This window comes from Sinocyclocheilus anshuiensis, unplaced genomic scaffold (assembly GCF_001515605.1).
Source record: "Sinocyclocheilus anshuiensis isolate Anshui unplaced genomic scaffold, SAMN03320099.WGS_v1.1 scaffold322, whole genome shotgun sequence".
NCBI lineage: Eukaryota > Metazoa > Chordata > Actinopteri > Cypriniformes > Cyprinidae > Sinocyclocheilus > Sinocyclocheilus anshuiensis.
Genome location: NW_015542366.1, coordinates 791998 through 814104, shown reverse-complemented (window position 1 = coordinate 814104; position 22107 = coordinate 791998). Strand labels below are relative to the sequence as shown.

The window sequence follows — 22107 nt, the reverse complement described above, 5'->3', positions numbered from 1 at the left end:
CCCAAAGCGATTCTCAACGCAGCGTCTCGTTCCCTCGGGGAACCATGGTTACATACGTAACCTAGAGACGTTTTCACTTAACAGAATTTGTCATTCTCTAAAAAAGTTAAATTACGTTTTCATTTTGAATAATACATTTTTTTAACTATCTTCATTTTTTTATCAAATAAAACAATACATATATAACAAATATAAAAGTAATAATAAATTATAATAAATTGTTAAAAATTAAATAAAAAAAAAACTATTATAATAATAAGCATTGTTTTATAGCGCGTACTACATGCCGTTGCCTCTCAGTCTCAGTTTTCTGGTTGTACCAGGGCTCATCTCGGTTTGGGTTGGCCTGCCAGACATACTTCAGGACAGTATTGATCAGAGCTTTACTGATCAGAATGCAGAGGTACACAATCAGGTAGGCATTCATAGACCTGCAAAAGGACAAAAAGTGATTAAATGATCCCAGACTGAGCATAATAATTTTTGGACCTAATGGCAAAGACACATATCATTCATCAGGGTGACAAGATCTAACCGCAGTAACTTTCCCTGAGGGTCTGTGAGTTTAATCACCCGTATCCTTTTTCAGAAAAAAAAAATATTTTGTCCGAATGACATCTATAATATTAAATTATGGTCTAAAAAAAAAATCAAAATTTATCTGATTGAAAAAGTCAATGTTATCCGAACTCTGAAAGCAGATCTCTGAAAGTACACCTGCTTGTTCAATATAAACATATTTTATATGGTTTTCTTAATGGCTGCATCTATCTGTCTGACAGAATTGTCAGCGAGACACATGTGAGTGCAACTTGATACAATTTGTGACATCAAATACAGAAGCCAGCCCGCAATTTGCTTTACAAACAAGCACACTAAATGCATTACCCTGTACATGCTGACAGCAAGATAAACTGATCGAAAGCCTATCACCGTGTCTTACTTTTCAACAGCGGAGCGTTTCTGAGACTTGGACTGGTAGTTGAGGGCCATCTTGGTTTCCATGCCCGTATAGATGGCAACAGCTAGAGAAACAAGACAGGAAAAAGAGCATTGTGAGATTGTAATTCCCCTCTATGACCATCTCTGTACAGCCTCTTTGATGCTTTGATAATGTAAAAGCCATTGTTACATAACTGAGCTCTTTTTGTTCTACCGTACGGTGCTATTATGTCATAATAGCTCCGCTGTAACAAAGTTAAACAATTTTAGAGATCGCCCTGCTCTTAGAATCCTCACGTGTATAATGTGACATTCATCTCCCTCTCTCGCCCTTTCTCTCTCGCTCTAGCAATTAAGAACTTCTTTCTGATCTCACAAGCCTCAGTGACTCATTTAATTACAGTGGGAACAGAGTGACAGAACGACTCAATCAGCAACTTTCCTCTCATTCTCCTGCCCTTCCTATTGCCTAAAAAAATCACATAAGCATTGTACCAGGTTATAGTGATGGATCTTAGCATCATTGACATCAGTAAGATTGGACTGAGCACAAAAATGGACTGCAAAGATAAATAATGTGTATGCACATAAATGAAATGTAAATACGAAGTGTTATTATTTATTACCATGTATGTATTCAGTGTTTTTCAGTGTGGCTCCACGCAGCAGCAGGTTCTCAGAACCCAGGGGTCTAAAATAATCAAACAGGTCAAATGCAGGATTACAAAAAAGTTATGCTCACATCTTTTTACACTATGTGTGTATGTATTGTACTGCAAATTCATCTGTTACACTTGCAGGACTATTTTAAAGTGGTAATGAATTGTTTTTTATTTTGTACCGTTCTCTATGGTCCACTTTCAAGATTTTTACATCAAAAAACATCATAATCATCATGACTCACTCATCACTGACCACTCACCCAATCATCAAGACTTGTTCTATGAAAATGATAAAGTGTCCCTCCTGAATTCAATCTTTCACACACTAGCCCCTTAATTAAGAGTCAATTTCCTGAGTATAGATTTACCTCGCGATGGGCTCGTCTCGATCCAAATAAATATTGATGCGTCCCACAAATCTACAGCAGAAGAGGAGAAAAAGAAAGAAATTAATGTCTAGTCTGGGCTCTATATCAATGTGTGTGTGTGAAGTTAAATGGGGTATCTGGAGTGTGTGACATGTTGTTGTGCCAGTCCAACAGTAGTTCTATGCATAGTGAGTGTTTGTAAGATAGAGCATTTGTTTATGTGTTTACTGCTGATATATGTGTGTATCACTCACTTGTAGAGGTCTGGCTGGGGTTGTTCACATTCTATCGTAGAGTGCAGTGTGTCCACCTCCTCTGCTGTGTTGAATGCCTTTGTGTCCTGAACTGCATAATAGGTCTTTGTATAGAGAGGAGAGCACAAGAGAAACCTAGCAGGCATTCCAAGGTCAAAAACTTCTCTTCCCTCTCCTATCTAATAAGAATTACTGGCAGTGTGCTATATAGTCCGGCCAAGACATTTCAGTCACAATATAACAGTTTAGAATAAACCCCTAATGTTAGGTTTTAGGAATAATAACAGTAATATTTGCCTTGCTATAAAATGACCAATCACCTTATGGCTGGACTCTCCATCTAAGCTGGCTGTTGTGACAAAACATGTTCCATCTTCTCTACTGGTGGAGAGCAGTATGAGGTCACATGGAAACATCTCATCCTCCTTCACCTGGACAATATCACCCACCTGAAAGTTTGAAGGACAAGAAAGGGTCAAATTCAACATTAACAGTAACGGTTTGAATCAAATAACAACCTGAAGAAACCAAAAGTGAGAATATTTTATATTGTGCTGTAGTTTTATAAGTAGGAAAAAGTTTGTTAAAATCTCTCTTGGTTTATACTTATAGGTGAAGAGTATAATTTGTGTCACTAGCAACATCATACCAACTGCAAAAATCATGACTGATTCCAAACAGTCTCCAACAACCATTGTTTGGACAAAACCAGCAATCCTGCACCAAACTCACACCACTGGCTGAGCAAATGTTGCTACCTCAGGACACTGAAACAAACTGCAATTCCATTCGTTACCACTAGTGGTGCAGAAAATACACACTGTGACTTTAAAGCAGCACTATGTAACTTTTCTGTGTTCAAAATTTGCAAAATGTATATAATGAGCGAGTACATAATGAATTAATCTTCTAAACCGCCTTTTTGTCTTATCCCGAATCACTACGGTACACTTATAATAAGTGCTTATATTCGGACTATTGTAGCCTATTCCGGTCGTCACCGCTGCGGAGTAACACATACCTGCGTGAATCGCCATAGACATAAACTTGGAGAAGTAGCTCCGGTTAGAATGTTCTTCCGCGGGATGCGTACAGTTCTGTTTATTAACCACTAGAGCGCCAAAAGTTACATAGTGTTGCTTTAAGAATGGGTCATCAAGTGTTCATCTTTTCTTGGTCATCTTGTGTTACGAATATCTAAATGTTACTTCTGAACTGACCTAAATACAGATTAATAATGATTTCAGTATGTTCCCTGACAGAGTGATTGAATAAAGTAATATATAATATAACTGTGTGACACAATTATCAACAAATCAACTTTAGATAATGAGTTGCCTCTTACGTAAAAAAAAATCATATTCATGAATCTTAAAAAATGAAAATCCTGATCCTGGTAGTTGTTCCTGCTGGCCTGTCTGCATGTGTTGTGTAACGGATTACACATGCTGACCGGATTATCAGTATGAAAACCTGTAATGGTAAGTATTCAAGCACATTCTCTCTTTATCATCACAGCTTCCAGTGTTTTTCACTGTGCTTTTCAAGTTTTATATAAAATGTTATATTCTATATTGAAAGAGAGTGAGAGAGCAATAGTTTCACAATTAAATAACAAAAGATTCCCAGTGCTTTGTGGGTTACGTGGGTACACTGTCATTCTGCTTGTTGACATGACAACATTCTGTTTCCAAACAGCAAGCTGGCTGTGTAAGCAGAAAGCTGGTTAGTAGAGCGAAACTTTGATTTATTTCTCTGAGAATAATAATAAAAAAACACACATTTTCAGAGCTGAAATTTGTATTTTTTAGCATTAAAATATTTTCACCAATGCCAGGTTAATCTGCATAGATATTAAGCCATTTATAAGTTGATTTCACAAAAATACAAACACTGTGGGACTTTCAAAACACTGCTATTCATTTAAGTGTCATGAGCAGCCCAACCAATGGTATAAGTTTGTTTCACCAATGGAAAACAAAGAGAACTGTTCAGGGAAACCTGTTTGAAAACAGTCGTGTTTTTCAAATCCATGTGGTGGTGCTAATGGCACAATTCACTAATCTATATGGTGTGAGCCCCAGATTTTATACTCATTCTATGTGCTCACGCACCCGTAGCTTTTGACTCTGTTTGCGTACGACTTTGCCATGCTGGGTGACGTGGACTGGACACTGGTTTACAGCGTTGTCCGCTTTGTGCCTGATCCAGTCTTCATAGCCCTGCAGAGATTTAGAGGTACAAGCAGAGAGACCATTGAAGGAGTGACTTAATAATGACACCTATTAGAGAGGAAAGTTAGGGGTCTTTTCTCACCTGTTTAATGGCTGTGACAGTGATGACAAAGAAAAGAGGCAGACCGCTGGTCATAGGACTGGTAGGTGTGTCAATGATCAGCTACAGAGAAAGATGGTGAGAGGGAAATATCACACATCATGCTGTCACAGAAAGGTCAGCTCATGCTAATAGGACAATTTCCATAAGAGACACCATCACAAACCTGCACTAGAAAGATGATCAGAAAATAGAAATTGGCGATTCTTCTGAACTGCTCAAAGAGATTCTTCGGTATAAAATTCCAGAAAGTATACTGTGGAGAAAAAGAGATAAGTTTAACAAAACAAAACTTTATCTTTAAAACAAGCAAAAATGGGTCAATGTTTTAAGAAAAATAAATGTAATTTAATATACATTTTCTAATGCATATATATATATAAATTGGAATACAAAAAGGGCCAGCCATGGTGATATAAGACCACCTGACCATATGTCCTGATCATGTTTTATGAGTTTATTTTGCGATAATGATCGGCTCACTGTACATCATCCCTTACGTATTGTTTTTGGTTCAGATAACTGTTTGGCCATTGAGCACATCTGACCTTTGAGGAGACGATTCTGTTGTCAGGAAATCTCTGTGGAATGTATGCTTCTGTTCCTAGTGGAGGCTCTTTATGTCCAATATAAACGGTCCTGCTGTCCACCCAGCTCTCCTCTCCTGTACACTGAAACAAAGAGACAGAGAGAGTGGATTATTCATTTATTCATAGATATTCATGCATCATCCATCCAATGTGACTGCTTCCTGTTTGAGAACACACTCGTTAATCAGTACTGACATGGTCGGCAGGCCTGCCTCGAGTTCACAGGTCAGATCCACTCACTGGAGAAAACAGGTGCACAAATGAGGAACCAGCTTTGAGCTACAACTATAGAGTTTGCTCTGATGCGAAAGAGAACAGATGCAGAACTTATGGTTCTTGTCATGCTTGATTTGAGGCAGAGGAACATAGTTTCATAACAAAGAACGAGAGAAAGACAGAGAGAGCTGCTAAGGTGGTTGCTAGGTGGTAGTCTGTATGATATTCTAGTCTCTACATATGACTTGAGTCCCTATTTCAATATAACTCTATGATATATACAGTGGTGTGAAAAAGTGTTGGGTTTGATGATCTGAAACATTAAAGTGTGACAAACATGCAAAAAATAAGAAATCAGGAAGGGAGCCAACACTTTTTCACACCACTGTATATACACAAACATACATTATATATATATATATATATATATACTGTGTATATATATAACCCATTTTATCACCCACCAGGCAAAAATGATAAAACTGCATGATATACGATATTATTCATCTACATTTAATGTTACACTGAAGTTTAAAGGAACAGTTGACCCAAAAATGAAAGTTCAGTCATCATTTACTCACCCTCATGTTGTTCTAAACCAAGGTTATTATCTTTAATTAAAACTAAAACTATTAAAAACATTTTTGTTTTTATACAGCTGAAACAAAATATATTATAAATATTATATTAAAAACTTAAAACTCAACATACATTACAAATGTCGCTTTGGCAACTAAAAATAAGTTGAAGCACTAAAAATTACTAAATGGAAATAAATAAAAACTAAAACTTCAAAATAATTGAACCTAATTTGTAATATTTAAAAATTAAATAAAAATGACAAAAGCCCATAACAAAATGTGAAACCTGAAAATCTAAAAATAAAAGCTATTTCTACTAACAAAAATTATTATATATATTTTAGGGGTGCTCCGATCAGGGTTTTTGAGGCCGATCACCGATCACATCCTTTAAACCTAGCCAAAAAGCCATATGTGTTGATTGTGAAACACAGTAGACTTTAATAATATGCATTTATGGTGTAATTACTACATTTTCGTGTCAATCCATGTTCATATTTACTGCAAACAATGCGCTGTTACTTTAATTCAGCGCTTGCAGCGCAGCAAACAGACTCGTTGTGAAAACGATCTCTGCACTGCTGCAGACGCACCGCTCCTGAACGCACTGCCGGACAGCAGCCGTGCGCAGTGTGCACGCTTTATTAATCAGTTAACATGAGTGCAGAAAAAATACGCAACACATATGCACTGCAAACGGAGTAATGTGAACCTGGCATTATGTGTGTGCGCTGCCAGTGTGCATGAGCGCACGGTCTCCAGGAGAGCGCGCGAGCGCTGCATGGTTAAACACCGGCAAGAATGAAAAAGTAATGCAATTTATAAACCTTAGTGACGATGTGACACTGCCTCGATTGTACAAGTGACAATTCCTGTGTCAACTGTGCAGCTCGCTTATAGACAGACGCGATGTGGTGATTTGAAGCCATTTGCGTATTTTGAGAGAGAAAGAGAGCGCGCGCGCGGTGATTCACTCACGCTGTTTGTGAAATTACGTCTCACACAAGATTTTCAAATTACTTTATAAGTTATTTAATGGAGAAATATGAAGGTGAGTACCTCACCTTCAGCATTATAATTATTTAAACCGCGCCGGACAGATACTGAGACGGCACCGCTGCATGTCGAGCCAAACCTCTCACGGCAGTGTCATCAGCTTGAGATCGTTTTTTTGAGATCGGCCTTTTTAGAGACCGCCGATCAATCATCCCAACGTGATTATCAGCCGATAGTGATCAGTAGCCAATCAATCGGAGCACCCCTAATATATTTATGTAACACTAAAATAACACTGTTTCAAACCTGCATGACCTTCTTTTTTCTCTGAATTGAAAGAACACTAGACTCTATAACAGGTTTGGAATGACATTTACATGAGTAAATGATGACAGTTTTTATTTTTCTGTGAACTATCCCTTTAATACTTACAATAGGGGTTAATATGAGAAATACTATAATAGTGATGATAGTAAGCAGCACTAATAACATGATAGAAAATTGTAAGAGAGGATGCCCACTGCTGCTACTGCCTTTTGCATTCATTTCCCGTACTACATTAAGTAAAAGCAAAAAGTGGAAAACTATGTGGCAATAAAACCAACAGTGTGAAATATTCATCCTAGCAGATTTGCACATATCTTAATTTCCCTCTTCATTTTTCGTTACTAATACTTCACTCAACATGTGGTATTCTGAAGCATCTGCTCTTGCTACTGCTGGTGACTTCACGTCAGCTTTAATAGGTTTGGATTATGCAAGGAAAGCTGATCTTAGATCAGGGTAAAGGGAGTCACCTAACACCATGTGTCTTTACATTCCAGCATTACAAGTAACCTTTTTGCAACTGCAGCGAGTGTCAACGACCGTGACGGCATTGGCTGCTGTATGGCTCTGCTTTTCCCTCTCCGTCAGGGCTGGATTAAATCCGGGCCGAGCCTCTTAAGCGCTTACGTAAGATGAGAAATATGAGCTATTACCCCTTCAAAGAATGCCTGTATCTGAATGGACATGCATGTGGATATCTTTCATATAAAGGACATTGAGAACATGTTGAATGTTCTTGTATTTGGCATTAAGTGTTTAGGTTGTGGCAGGAATTTAACCACATATGAGGTCTTGGTCAACTGTTGACAACATCAATTAAGCTGTACAAATTAAATCCAAGACTTACGTCATGGACCACAGCAAAGTCAAATTCTCTGCATCACCTTGTTCATCATGGAAAATCCTAAAATACCCACAGGAAATCAATCAATCAATGAAGTTTCTCTTTGTGACTCGTGCATCTCTATGCCTCTGTGTATGTGTGTGATTCTGACCTTGCAGAGAGCTCAGACACCATCTACCCTACACAAATTACTCAAAATGTCTTTCAGCTACCCTAAAATGACAACATGCATTCAACAGAAAACAAATTCAAGGATAAAACGCACAACACTTTCACACACACACAAAAAAAAAAAAAATCTAAGAAAACAATATATTATGGTTTCAACTGAAAAGGAAGCAGTTTAGAGAATAATTAGATTTTTTAATAGTGACATTATTTTCATGACAATTAAGCACATTTTTACATTATTATTTTATTATTAATATAATAATATTTAAAAGTATTCATATATTCAAGTATTTATAAAAATACTTATAAAATAAAATACTCACATACATATCATACATACAGTATTAAAAAAAATCCAATTTGAACACGATTCCCACTACTCACACTGAGAATAATGGGAATTACAAATAAAAAAAGAAAAAATTCCAGATTATAGCAGCTTTGGTCATGCTGATTCAGAAAGTTTGCTTAATTTTCAAGAAAAAGTGACAATGTAAAAAAATCCTAAAAAGGCAATATTTTAGCTTTTTTTTTTATACAAAACAATGTATTTCTTCAAAATATAATGCATTTTTATTCTATTTTAAATGGGGTTATTAAAATGAGTAATTAAAATGAGTCAATAATAATTCTAGTAATGTGACACCTTCAGTGTCACATTCAGAGAGAAAATTCCACTATAAACAGTAGAGCCCGACCGATATATCTTTTTGTCGGTATTATCGGCCGATATGAGCCTGTCACCGATATATCGGTATCGGCGAATATGCCGTCGATATGAAATTTTTTTTTACAGAACATATAATGCAGATAAAATGCTTGAAATGGTGTAATTACTTAGTTTGTCCAGCAGAGCGCGCTCCATTGTTTGCTACTGGCGACCTGGATGAAACGCTTTAAAGCTTAAGTCTATGGAAAACCACTGAAACTTTGAACGGCCATATCTCCGTAACGGCGTGGCGAATCCGCACCAAATTCGGGGGATCTCTTTAGCTCAAGCTCCCTAATATCGGTATCGGTATCGGCCCCAAAAAACCCATATTGGTCGGGCTCTAATAAACAGGCTTAAACCACATAAAGAAGTCTTCTGATTTCCTCTCACTCTCTATGTTTTCTCTGTGTTAGAAAGTTGGCTTTAAGCAGACGGCACTGAGCAGCTGGACAAAGGCTCAGTGAACCCTGAGCCCCATAATCCCACCTAATCCACTGCACTAAAACACACACACAGACACACACTCACACAGACAGTCCAACACACACAATGAATGAGCCTGTTCTGTGTTCTTCTAGGCACCTGATGGGTCTGGGATGACCCAACATCCACCAACACTAGTTAGCTAACACTGAAAACAAACAGTTTAATCTTGGATGAATCATGGTATATTTACTGTTAAAGGAACAGTTTACACTTTATCTAGTGCTTATTTACTCACCCTCATGTTGTTCTAAACTTATATGCTGGTATTTTTTTTTTCATTAAACACAAAAGAAGATATTTCACGCTTCTATTACATAGAAAAATAACAGCATGTAAATTCAGAATGACATGAGGGCAAGTAAATGATGACAAATGTTACTTTAGGGTGAACTATTCGCTTGAACTAATATGGCCTGTTCTGAATAATAAGAGAAATCAGAGCAAATTTACTGCTTAAGCTCTCATGAAAACCAAGGACACAAGCTCATCATAATGGAAAAGCAAACAGTCACACAGGAATGAGAGGTGGCAGTAGTCTGGTCACTAGTCAAAGGGATTATATCACGGTCGACTCGTGCCTGAGCTCCCGAGGAGCAGCTCAAGTTACCCTACCACTTACACACCACTGGATGAACACTGATAAGAGTGGGCAATCTTCTCCCACAGGCATACACCCGAACACACACTTTTACAAGCACAAACGGGTCGAGATGGAAGAAATACAACGAAAGACTTAATGATATGATCAAAACATGTCATGCGCCATCATGTCTGTAAATCTGCGATGGATTGAAATGGAAAAACAGGACCACAGGCTTCCATATAAACATCCATCATCTAAATATTTAAAGTTTGAATTTGCATCTATATAGTGACCAAGAAACAGCTTTAAGGGATAAAATTCTTCACACCTTTACGCATGCGGTTTTAGTGACGTTAGCAGACACTTCAATTAAACATTGCTCCAGTCTCAATCCTAAGGGCAATTAACCACTCTATCTTTAGAAACCCTTCCTACCTACCACACACATACACACACACACACACACACACACACACACAAACACACGGCTGAAAATTCCTCCAGCCGATGCCGATTAGTTCTGATCCAGGAACAGCTATGCCCGTCATACTTCAGGATATACATTAAGTGGCAAAAACTGATCCTAGATCAGCACTTTCCACACCACCACAGGTCATACAGACTGCAACGTAATGCTCTCCATGACGACATTTTCCAGTCATGACCTTACTAGCTAATGACAGTTTGATATTTTGCTATCAAACCAGAAACAGCAGGCAGTATATGGAGGTAAGAAGGCACATCCAAATACATGGAGGTAAGAAGGCATATTCAAACCAGGCAGGATGGATATCCTATACAGTCCTGTGTTTTAAATGATGTCATAAATGTGCATTTATTCTCAGAAATAAACATTTAAGATATTAAATATTTGCTTTACTCTAAAAAAATCATTTTCAAATTCTTATGATATATTAGAAGTCTAACACTTTACTCAGAGATACTTAGCACTTACTAGTGCTAACTAAATAATAATAATAATGAATAATAATAATAATGACAATTAGTATAAGCAACTTCAGGTAAACATGCCAATTGCATACATTTGCAATTTGAGTATGTATGGGTAAGAGGCAGTTCAGGGCATCACTGAAGTTACATGGCTAAAATTAGCTCTGCATGATTCCCGTAACTTAATGCAGTGCTGCCTGACAGACTGTCGCATGTAAAACATGATAACAAGTTAAGTAGTTATAATCGAATAGAGGCATATAAAGTAAAAACTCAAGCTGTCATCAGCTTACATGTAGGTCATTGTATAATGACTCTCAATTAAGAGTGTGACAGTGGGGTCACATGCCTGAGAAGAGGAAGATGTGGACATAAGATGGGAAATGCAGAAACTCAGAAGGAAGAGTGCAACAAAAGCATGTGCAAGTGTGTACTTGTTTGCTATATACCAAAACAAAAATGTATTCGATCATTAGTAATGTAATTAATTTACATCTATACATTACTTGATCTGGACAAAAAAAGTCATGTCATTGACTGCTTATTTTCAGAACAATACATCTTAGTTTAATGCAAAATCAGCCTGACCAATCTACTGGACTGACTGTAACTGAAAAGTGAAGTGGAGCTGAATCTGAATCAGTCAGGTGGCTGTTCACACCTTTCTGATCTGGATCTGGATTGTGTGTGCTCATTATTCACCCTCGTTCTCTTGATCTCTCCGTATCAGCGTTTCCATGACCCCTGCTCAACCTGAGTAATGGGTGAAACCAGTAAACCCTGGCCTCCTGCCCAAGTATCTCTGTCTGTGCTATTGTTTGGTCACATGGGTGTCGGCTTTCCATCCAAAAGTCCTGTTGTAGAAGAAACAAAAGGAGAACAGAGAAGGGGGGACTCCCCTGAGCAAAAATAAACAATAGCTGTTTACAAGAAGGAAATGTACTGTCAACAGAAGAAAAACATAAGTGTTTAAGGACATTTTCTATTTTTCAGAGATAATTGGAGCCTTGAGGGTTTTAAAAGGACAAACATCCACTGACATTCTGTTCTAAACAAAGTGGGACAACATTTGTTTGCATTTCAAATAATATGTGGGAGGACTCTAATTTTGCCTCCTCCTCTCTCCCTCTTCCTTGCTTACGCATTCTATATGAAGGCAACCTGTTGTCAACTGAATGCCTGAAATAAACACCCACACACACACTGTGCCTTGTAGCCATTTCACTCCACCCTACACACACACACACACACACACACTCAGCAACTTTCTATCATATACACACACACATACACAATCTCACACATCCGCTCCACACGGGGGGAAACATGCCCTTTCAGGAAAATAACAGCATAAAGACCTTTTCATGGATGTAACTGGCCGGTAAGAAGGAGGAAAACAGAGTGGTAAATGACTATAATTGCATGTTTAATGCTGTGCTGACTTTGAACTCAAAAGCTTTTTAATGCCATTGCCAACCTGACAAAATCATCAGAACCACCAAATATCAAATATTATTCAAAATACTACTACGTTACTCTCGCAGAGACAGACTCATGAAAAGCCAGCCCATTTAGCATTTTATTTGATTTACACACAATTTTAAAGGGATAGTTCACTCAAAAATAAAGACTCTGTCATCATTTACTCATCATTTAACTTCATATCAATCCAAACTATTTCACTTTCTTTAGTGGAACACAAAAGAGATACATTACAATTCAAACATTTGGGGTGGGAAAGATTTATTTTTTTCATTATGGTAAAATCTGTCATTAAACATACTTTAGTTATTGAAGATTTCCTGCCATATAGTTTCCATTTTGCCACAGGGTCTTTTCCTTGTGCGCTGAATTGTAGCCATTTCACTCCACCCTACACACACACACACACACACACTCAGCAACTTTCTATCATATACACACACACATACACAATCTCACACATCCGCTCCACACGGGGGGAAACATGCCCTTTCAGGAAAATAACAGCATAAAGACCTTTTCATGGATGTAACTGGCCGGTAAGAAGGAGGAAAACAGAGTGGTAAATGACTATAATTGCATGTTTAATGCTGTGCTGACTTTGAACTCAAAAGCTTTTTAATGCCATTGCCAACCTGACAAAATCATCAGAACCACCAAATATCAAATATTATTCAAAATACTACTACGTTACTCTCGCAGAGACAGACTCATGAAAAGCCAGCCCATTTAGCATTTTATTTGATTTACACACAATTTTAAAGGGATAGTTCACTCAAAAATAAAGACTCTGTCATCATTTACTCATCATTTAACTTCATATCAATCCAAACTATTTCACTTTCTTTAGTGGAACACAAAAGAGATACATTACAATTCAAACATTTGGGGTGGGAAAGATTTATTTATGTACGTGTATGAAAAAAGTCCCTTATGCTCATTATGGCTGCATTTATTTGATCAAAAATATAGCAAAAACGACATATCCGACCGAACTACAAACTTTCCAGTGATGTCTGTGAGAAAGGGATATTCACTCGACAAGCTCGCTCGTATGCTCCACCGCATGCTCAATCCACTCAGCGTGATTTGCTTACCAGCTGGCGAAAATCAGCTATACAGGCATTAATACTGAATGTTTTATATTCATTGCATACATATACTTCGTAGACATCTTTAATCTCTAATAACTCCATCCTGCTGTCTGTTGTCGGTGTTTCTTTGTCTGAATATGGCACTTATCACATGCTGTGTGGTATCGGCGTTTGGTATTGGGGCATTTTAACGAGTACGAGTACAGGAGCTCAGTATTGGTATCGGTGCATCCCTACTATTTTAATATATTTTAAAATGTAATTTATTAAATGTGATGACAAAGCTGAATTTTCAGCAGCTATTACTCCAGTCTTCAGTGTCACATGATCCTTCAGAAATTACTTAATTTGGTGCTCAAAATCACAAACTGCCCACTTAGGACGTCTAAACATTTGTTGGCTATTGTTTGGCTTATGTGACAAATCTGAAATTGATGCCTACTAAAACAGACCTGTGTGCCATAAAGTAGCTCATTCAAAAACAGACTGAATTGTCCTCCTCAGACCGAAGGAAACACACTTTTTGTACAGTATAAATGTATAGTATAAAGTATAAATTATACAGCATAAGTGTAAAGAATATATTATGGTAGACATTTTTTCTTAAAATGAATTTATAAATATTCATATTCAGGATTCTTTGAGGCTCTGAGAGCAGGTGTTTCAGATAGATGCTCAGTCTTAAGAGTCGCAGACAGCTGGTGAATCATCTTATCTATAACAGATTAACTGTAAGGCTAAGACGCGTGCTGATGCTAAGGGTGAGACACTTATAGAAACTAGTAGTCCAACAACAAAACCAAGCAGGCAGGACGGGTGAGGGTGGAAAAGTGAGAGAATGAAAGAATGACATATAGAACACTCGGCTGAAATAGCAGCACGGTTGACTGATGCTATTCTGTTTCCAGGGCAAGAGAAAGACTTCACCATTACCAGAAAACTCTGTACAGTTAGGTTGTGTGTAACCCAAAGCACAGCAGTGTAAGCACTGAGATCTGTAATTCAAAGCATCTGTTGTGTCTTGTGTCGATGATGCAACTTGTCCTTCACATCAGCTATTTTAAAACAAAACAGATTAAACTGTCCCAGCGCTTCATACCAAACCTCAACCTTCAGCATGGCTTCATTTTTTCTTTATAAACTACAAATATTGTGATCTGGGTCAGTATGTCTGTACAAGTCTTAATAATAAAGAAATATCTCAGCCAAGAAGGTATAATCCATTTACTTGCTGCATTTTGCATCAAAAATCTCAAGTTTTGCTTTCTAGTGATGTTGTTGTAAATACTTGAATACTTGACATTCTCAAAAAATTCTGCATTGAGGACACAGATTCTTCAAGCTAATGAATTTACACACAATTATAAAGGAACAGTTCACCCAAAAATGAAAATTCATTTACTCACCCTTATATCATTCCAAAGCTGTATGACTTTATTTCTTTTGTGGAACACAAAATAAGATACACTATCTTTCAAAAGTTTGGGGTCGGTAAGATGTTTCTGAAAGAAGTCACTCACCAAAGCTGCATTTGATCAAAAATAAAGTAAAACTAAAATAATTTTGTAAAATATAATTTTTTAATTCGAATTATTATCAGATTATTATATATCAGAAAAGACATTATGAATGTCACTTTTTATCAATTTAATGCTTCCTTGATCAGTAAAAGTATACATTTCTTTCAAACAAATAAATAAATAAATTTACTTACTGAGCCCAAAATTTTGAATAGTATTGAAGAACTGTTTTTATCCAAACAATAACAAATTCAATGGGGACCAAAAAACAATGGAGAAATGAATGCACATTGGAAAAATTTTGATGGTGAGTAAACAAAGACTGAATTTTCAATTTATATCCCTTTAAGTGGGAAAAGGATATTATTTGGCTCTTCGGTTTATGAAAAAAAAAAAGCATTTGAAAATCATAAAACATAAATGCAAAGTCTTGATGTAAATTCAATAATCCAATAACAGCACTGAGCTGTTGCAGTGCATTACTGGTTAAAAGTTAACTGCTTAAAAGAGAGCAGTTACTGTCATTTTATGTTTATGTGGTATGGCAACAATATTTTATGAGTGGAATAAAAGCAGACAGCAGGTCTCCACAGTGCAATCTGAATGTGTGGATTTTAACAACATGACTGAACATTCCATTATATGCTACTCTGACCAATGGAGTTATATAACCTAGAAAATCTGTCAGATTACATTCTCGCAAACATTTCAATTAATCAGAAAGCCACTACACCAATAGAGGGTGTTTATAACTGCTTAGAACACTAATAATATAGCAGGGAAAATATTAATGCATTCTTAAGTCTGATTAATGTGCATTAATGGATCTTTTCTTGCTTGCTTGCATTCAAGTAAATGCAAAATAAATGGATGTGTATTACAGGCCTTCTTTTATACAGAAAGCAAGTCAGCAAATGTGTTTCCAAGCAACAATGCAGCAAACACTGTGGTATATGGTATATTAGATCCAAAACATATAAAAAAGCAAGGCAAGCATCAAGAGAGACTAAAAGCTTAATATTCCTCTTGCATTTAAGGACAATAAAACCACAATATTTCATTGCCACTAAGTACTGTTAAAGAGGAGATCACTGAATGTGGTTCTGCCACTGATCTGATTTTAGCTTTCAAATATGTCTGGATTGAAGAGTGCATTACAGAGTTGTCTGTGTGTGATAACTTTAAACCTATTTATAATCCTGATCTGTTTAGTAAAATCAGTTTTACTAAACTAAACTGCTCAACAAGGATCTAATGGGTTTTTTATAGTGGTAAAAGTTCAGGGTTGGTATCCAGGGGGTGTCTGGTTCGAAATCCCTTAAGAATTGAACACTTATCCTAATCCCAGTTTGCACCAGTGGGACTGTCACTTAAGACAGTAATAATGTCTTCTGAATTATACTCACTGGAAAGTATTCTACACAGAAAAAAAACACATAAAAGAAAAATCAATGGTGTGTTTGTGCTGTTTTTTTTCCATTGGGCTCTATTATCATCTAAAGAATTATAAGCACATTTATGCCTGAATTCTTCTATCATGGGAAATTATTATATTAACGTATAAGTGGAAAAATCACACCTTCATAGTAACACTTGTGTATTGTGTGCTCTTATCTGTCCAATGAATATTGCATAAGAATTACACTTGTGTGAGTACTGATGTGAGTGAAAAAAGTCAATATATCCTCTTTTTTTTATCTTTCATTATCATTGTCTTTGCCAACTAAGAGAACCAGGAATATAGTGTTTGTATCCATCTGTCTATATGTGTATATTTCTCTGCATGTAAGAATGCACAGAGGGAAAAGATGCTTTTAGCCTCTCTAAAGTAAAGTACAGTAAAGTAACAAAGATAGAAGGATAGATGACATAATACATTATTCAATAATTGATATGAGTCAGTAGAAACACTGAATGGCACTATGGCAGATGTTCTCAACCTCAGGGTCACCAGAGATGCAGACGGGGTCATGGAGGATTCCTATGAATTCTATCTTAGTTATGGCAGAAATTTTAATTAGGGATGTATTGTAGCCGATACTGATAAGCTGATAATTCTTTTCATATTATGACTGATAACCGATTAATGGCTCATTTTGTATTGATATAAATGTAAAAATAGGGAAAATTAAATAAAAATACATGAAATACAAAATAAATAAGTAACTACAATTAAAAATAATAGCATTTACAATTAAATGTCCAATATCATTTAATAATTATAATAAATATTGTGCATCCCTACACTCTAAAAAAAGATGGTTCTTTAAAGGTTCTTTACATGCAGTAATGGTTGTATTTAGAACCACAGCATTCTGAAGAACCCTTTCATGCTGAAATGGTTCTTTGTGTTAGAGTTTAGGGTTCTTTACTCCTGCCCTTTTGTTTTTCAAATCTGTAACTGACAAAGCAGGGCTCCAGACTGCGACTAAAACGGTCGCATTTGCGACCAAAAATATTAATTTGCGAGTGAAGTTTTTGCTGAGGTCGCCACTGGCGACTATATATATTTACATGTTATGATTTAAAAATTTGCATGTAATGCCTTTTTTCCTGATTGTTTTGCGATCGCATCATTTGCTATGTTCACGTATTAAACTGAGACGATGCGCATCAAAGTTTTAGTGGAAAAACTAGTTTCAAACAGTCCTCATCAATGTTAAGAGTGTAGACCAAACTGTAAAATTTGCATAAGATCAACAACAGTTTTTCATTTAATTCACAAAATCCATCAAAGAAGTGAAGGGCTTTTGATTTGTAATTTTAGCATGAATACAGTAAACAAACACAAAACGTGTTTGAAGTGAAGTGAAATGCTTTTGTTGTGGCTCTTTTGATGGTATAGGTAGGATTCAGGTAAACTGTAGGAGGCTGTTCTTAAGTCAGCTCTTGTACAAACCACAAAAAAACAAAGCTGCATGTATTTTATCTCACCCACTGATAAGCAAAGCGAGGATGACTGAAATACAGCCGTTCTAACACAACCCACACACATCCTGGCTATCGATGCGGTGGTAGCTCTGGTAACATTTGCTAAACACTTGTGTATAATTCATGGATTGTCCACAAAGTAGCTGTGATAAGAGCAATCACCCTTGTCCAGTCAGCTCGTCCTTAAGGTTAACAACATTTTACATCACAAAAGGCATTTTAAATATAGTTTTTTGGGGAAGGCGGACAGGCCCATACAGGACTGAGATTAATAGGGTTGTCAACAGGCCAAACAATCAGCCCCTAGCCAAGAAACAGGGCAACAGAGAGAGAATGTGTGCGGTAAACAACTCCAGGATGCTAGTAAGATGCTATCGAAAAATATTACCCAAATAGTTACACGGTTTTTTAGTCTGTTGGTGATGTAGAATGATATTTTCACCTCCTTTCTACTAGGGGTGTGCGATATATATATCGTCTGCGATAATATCGTAATTGTTGTTTTAACGATGTGGGATTTGACATTATTGAGTATATTACAAAAACCAAACAAAACACACCTACAGAGTGCACGCATACGTGACGTGAAGAAGTCTAGTAGGTTAGACTAGTGCGCGTGCACATTTAGAGTGCGTTCTTTCACTGCGTGATTCAGTCTATTAAAATGCATTTTGAATGAACACAAAATTCAAGATATGGGGGCAGAAACTGTATATATATATATATATATATATATATATATATATAATTTCATATAGTTAATATCACGCGAAGAGAGATGTTTTTTCTCCAAAAATAGCATGATTACAAATGTGATATTGATTTTATACAACAGTTCAATTAACAAGTTAATATTACGAGACTTACGTTTTAAACACAATATTGCCTGTTTTTGCTCTATTTTGTCTACAAAAATAATTCCAAACAGAACCACAGCACTGTTTTGCGTCTCTAAACAACATGACGTGTTTCGTTCCTGAATGAATCAACCGTTTAAATGATTCGGTTCTATCGATTCAATGACTCACTTATTAACAGTGACTTGCTTCCACCTTTTGTCGGTTTTAATTTCACATTTAAGGTATCTTTTCATTTTTTTTTTTAAATCATTTCAAATAGCAAAACATTATTTATGCATTTGTAACTGCAGGTTAAATCATTCCATGTCCCTCTGAGCTGCATTAAACAGTGTGTAAATACATCTAAATGCCACTTCAGGTACAGCTTCTGTGTTTCCTCTGCATTGCAAAGATACATTTTGTTGATACTGATTTAATTTGCCTGGTAAAAGCCCAGAAGTCTTATTCTAACCGACTGATTAAATGTAAGAATTTGACTCAAAAGATGATCCACACTTTTAGAAAAAATGCACATAAAAGGTAAAAATCAAATTAAACTCGTTGAAAAAGATTAGCTACTTTCTATCACTGCTGTGAACTGACCACCACACAGAATATGAAGAATATCAAAAACATTAGGAGTCAGCTGTCCACAGTAGTCCTTAAGATATCAGCACAAAAACACACTCAGTCAGCAAAATATCGTCTAATTATTGTTATCGATAAAAACATTTTTTTGTCAATATCACACACCCCTACTCTCTACTCATAGTACTTTAAAAAAATAAATAAATTTCAGCAACATAGTTTAGTTTTGTATGACCATTCTCTCTAACCCTTAAAATTAAAGGGGCCATATGATGCGATTTCAAGTTTTCTTTTCTCTTTGGAGTGTTACAAGCTGTACGTGAATAGATAAGATCCCTAAAGTTGCAAAGACTAAAGTCTCAAACCCAAAGAGATATTCTTTATAAAAGTTAAGACTGGTCTACGCCCTCCTAAAACCTCGTTTAAACACGCCACCACATGTCTACATCACGGCTTATGTAACCATGGTTCCCTGAGTAGGGAACGAGACACTACTCAGGGAACCATGGTTACATAAGTAACCTGAGACGTTTCAGAAAGGCGGGGCATAGAGGAGAAACAATAATGTACAGTATGTGGAAAATAATGTGTTTTTTGAACCTTAAACCGCATAAACATTTCATTACACTAAATACACAACATGATGTTCTTTTTATCAACATCATATGACCCCTTTAAAATTAAAGGCTGTTTTGTGCTGCTGTATCTTTAAGATACTTCCACTGAATTTCTATCATTTTTCCAGTCTTTTGGATAAGCAATTTTTTATGCAAATCAGTTTGCTAATGAATCATTCTCCATTTTGCAAACCGGTTTGACTAATTCATTGAAAAAAAAAGATGAATGTTTTAAGAAATATACAAGACAGGCTGGCAAGAAAATGTCTAAAAATCTGCAAAAAACAACAACACTGGCCATCTGTGGCGAGCATGATCCTGTGGCGAGGATCATGCTGTTGCTGGTGGAGGTGTATCTATGGTAAACGCTACACTTGCTCTCAGATGCGCTCCATCTGTTTGCTACTTCCGTCCCCGGAAGAGAGCAGAGAGGTCTGGAAGCTTCTAGACTTGAATGCCATAATGTTCTTCTCTCACCAATCTTGATCTCAACTGTCTCTACTGGACCCCATTGCCATTTACACATTAGGACTTCTTCAGTGGTCTAGGCCAGGCCAATGTGCTACATGTGCAAATATTTAGAGGCCTGGAGTTAGTATCCATTAGTGTAAAGTGTACCTGTCCTTGTGTATCACCATATTTAGCAGCACAGCTAATGGAAAGCACAAAATGATAAGAAAGGATAATTGATGTTAGCAAGTCTATGGTACTTTGATAACAATAACAATGATTATTATTGTTATTGTTATTATTATTATTATTGTTGTTGTTGTTGTTGGAAACTTGCAATTATCATGATTCCTAGCAACATGAACGCAATATTATTAAGACAATATATAAACAAACACACAAACAAACAAATACAACAATAAATAATAATAACAAAAATGTATTTATTATATATAGAGTATATAATAATAATAATTTGAGTTGAAACATTTGCAATGATAGTAATTCCCTACATCCATCCTATAATGGATGGATGGATGGATGGATGGATAGATAAATAAATAAGCAAGCTAAAATAACAACAACAACAACAACAGTAACAATAATTGTTGTTAGATGTCGGACTGTTTAATTATTATTGGAATAAAATTAATAATAATAATAATAGTGTTCAGAAATTAAACTATGTCATCAATTACTCCTTACATATTCCACTAGAAATAATTAACAAAAGCATTACAAGTCCATACACAAAAGAATTAAAGACTGAAGCACATGCCCAAGGCCATCTAGTTGACATGCATTGGTCACAATCCATAATACATCAGTGGCCAAGCATGGGAAAGCACAGAGGGCATCTCTTGTCTGTCTGTGTACAGATCAAACAGATGTTTAGAGCCCCTTACAACAGCCAGCAGCTTGGACCAGATGTGCAGCACTCTTTTGAGCAGTCAGCAATATATGAACCGGTGAGAACGGCTAGTGCCTTCCAGAATGATATAAGAATACAAATCTTATTAAAATATTTTGTGTCATAATATGGTAGCCTCCTTGCCTAAAATGTTATGATGTCCATAGTTAATAGATTACATTAGGCTTCAGTGGTTTGAGTGTGTTTGACCAGAGACTAGAGCGCAATTAAAGAGCTGTGCTTATGTGATTGCCGGGGGCCATCTTGAGGAGCGAGAAAATGGCTCATAAAAAGGACGAGGACTTGAATGGTTTTTACAAGTCGGAATGTAAAATTACGGTAATATCGCGTGAACATTTCACATGAAATTCTGCGAGTGTGACTTGCTGCAAGGCGCGCAAGTAAAATACAACCACACAAGGTTATATTTCTGGCCAGTTTATCAAATAATTAATCACAAAACTATCACAAAAATTAAGTATCTTGGGGATGATCGAGGGGCACAAGGAAAATGTCAGACCCGGCCCTTTGGCTGGGTTGGTGCAGCACCCTCAGCACCCCTAGTTCCCGCGGCAATGTCAAAAACATTGATTTTATCCTCTCGTTGCTGGAAAATATAATGTAGCGATTCAGTATTTAAACGATGTTATTAATAAAAG

General features: G+C 36.5%; 1 protein-coding gene across 3 annotated transcripts in view; it reads right to left on the bottom strand.

The window, feature by feature from the left end:
* Positions 1-22107, bottom strand: part of LOC107692133 (probable phospholipid-transporting ATPase IH) — a 60514-nt gene that overhangs the window by 29324 nt on the left and 9083 nt on the right. For all 3 annotated transcript variants that reach the window (XM_016491063.1, XM_016491061.1, XM_016491062.1), the window contains exons 2-11: positions 5109-5231; positions 4727-4816; positions 4543-4623; positions 4341-4448; positions 2547-2675; positions 2227-2330; positions 1973-2023; positions 1569-1633; positions 944-1025; positions 281-431 (exon numbers count right to left, since the gene is read on the bottom strand). In XM_016491063.1, coding sequence (XP_016346549.1) covers positions 281-431; positions 944-1025; positions 1569-1633; positions 1973-2023; positions 2227-2330; positions 2547-2675; positions 4341-4448; positions 4543-4623; positions 4727-4816; positions 5109-5231 — 984 coding nt within the window. The remainder of the gene's footprint in view (positions 1-280; positions 432-943; positions 1026-1568; positions 1634-1972; positions 2024-2226; positions 2331-2546; positions 2676-4340; positions 4449-4542; positions 4624-4726; positions 4817-5108; positions 5232-22107) is intronic.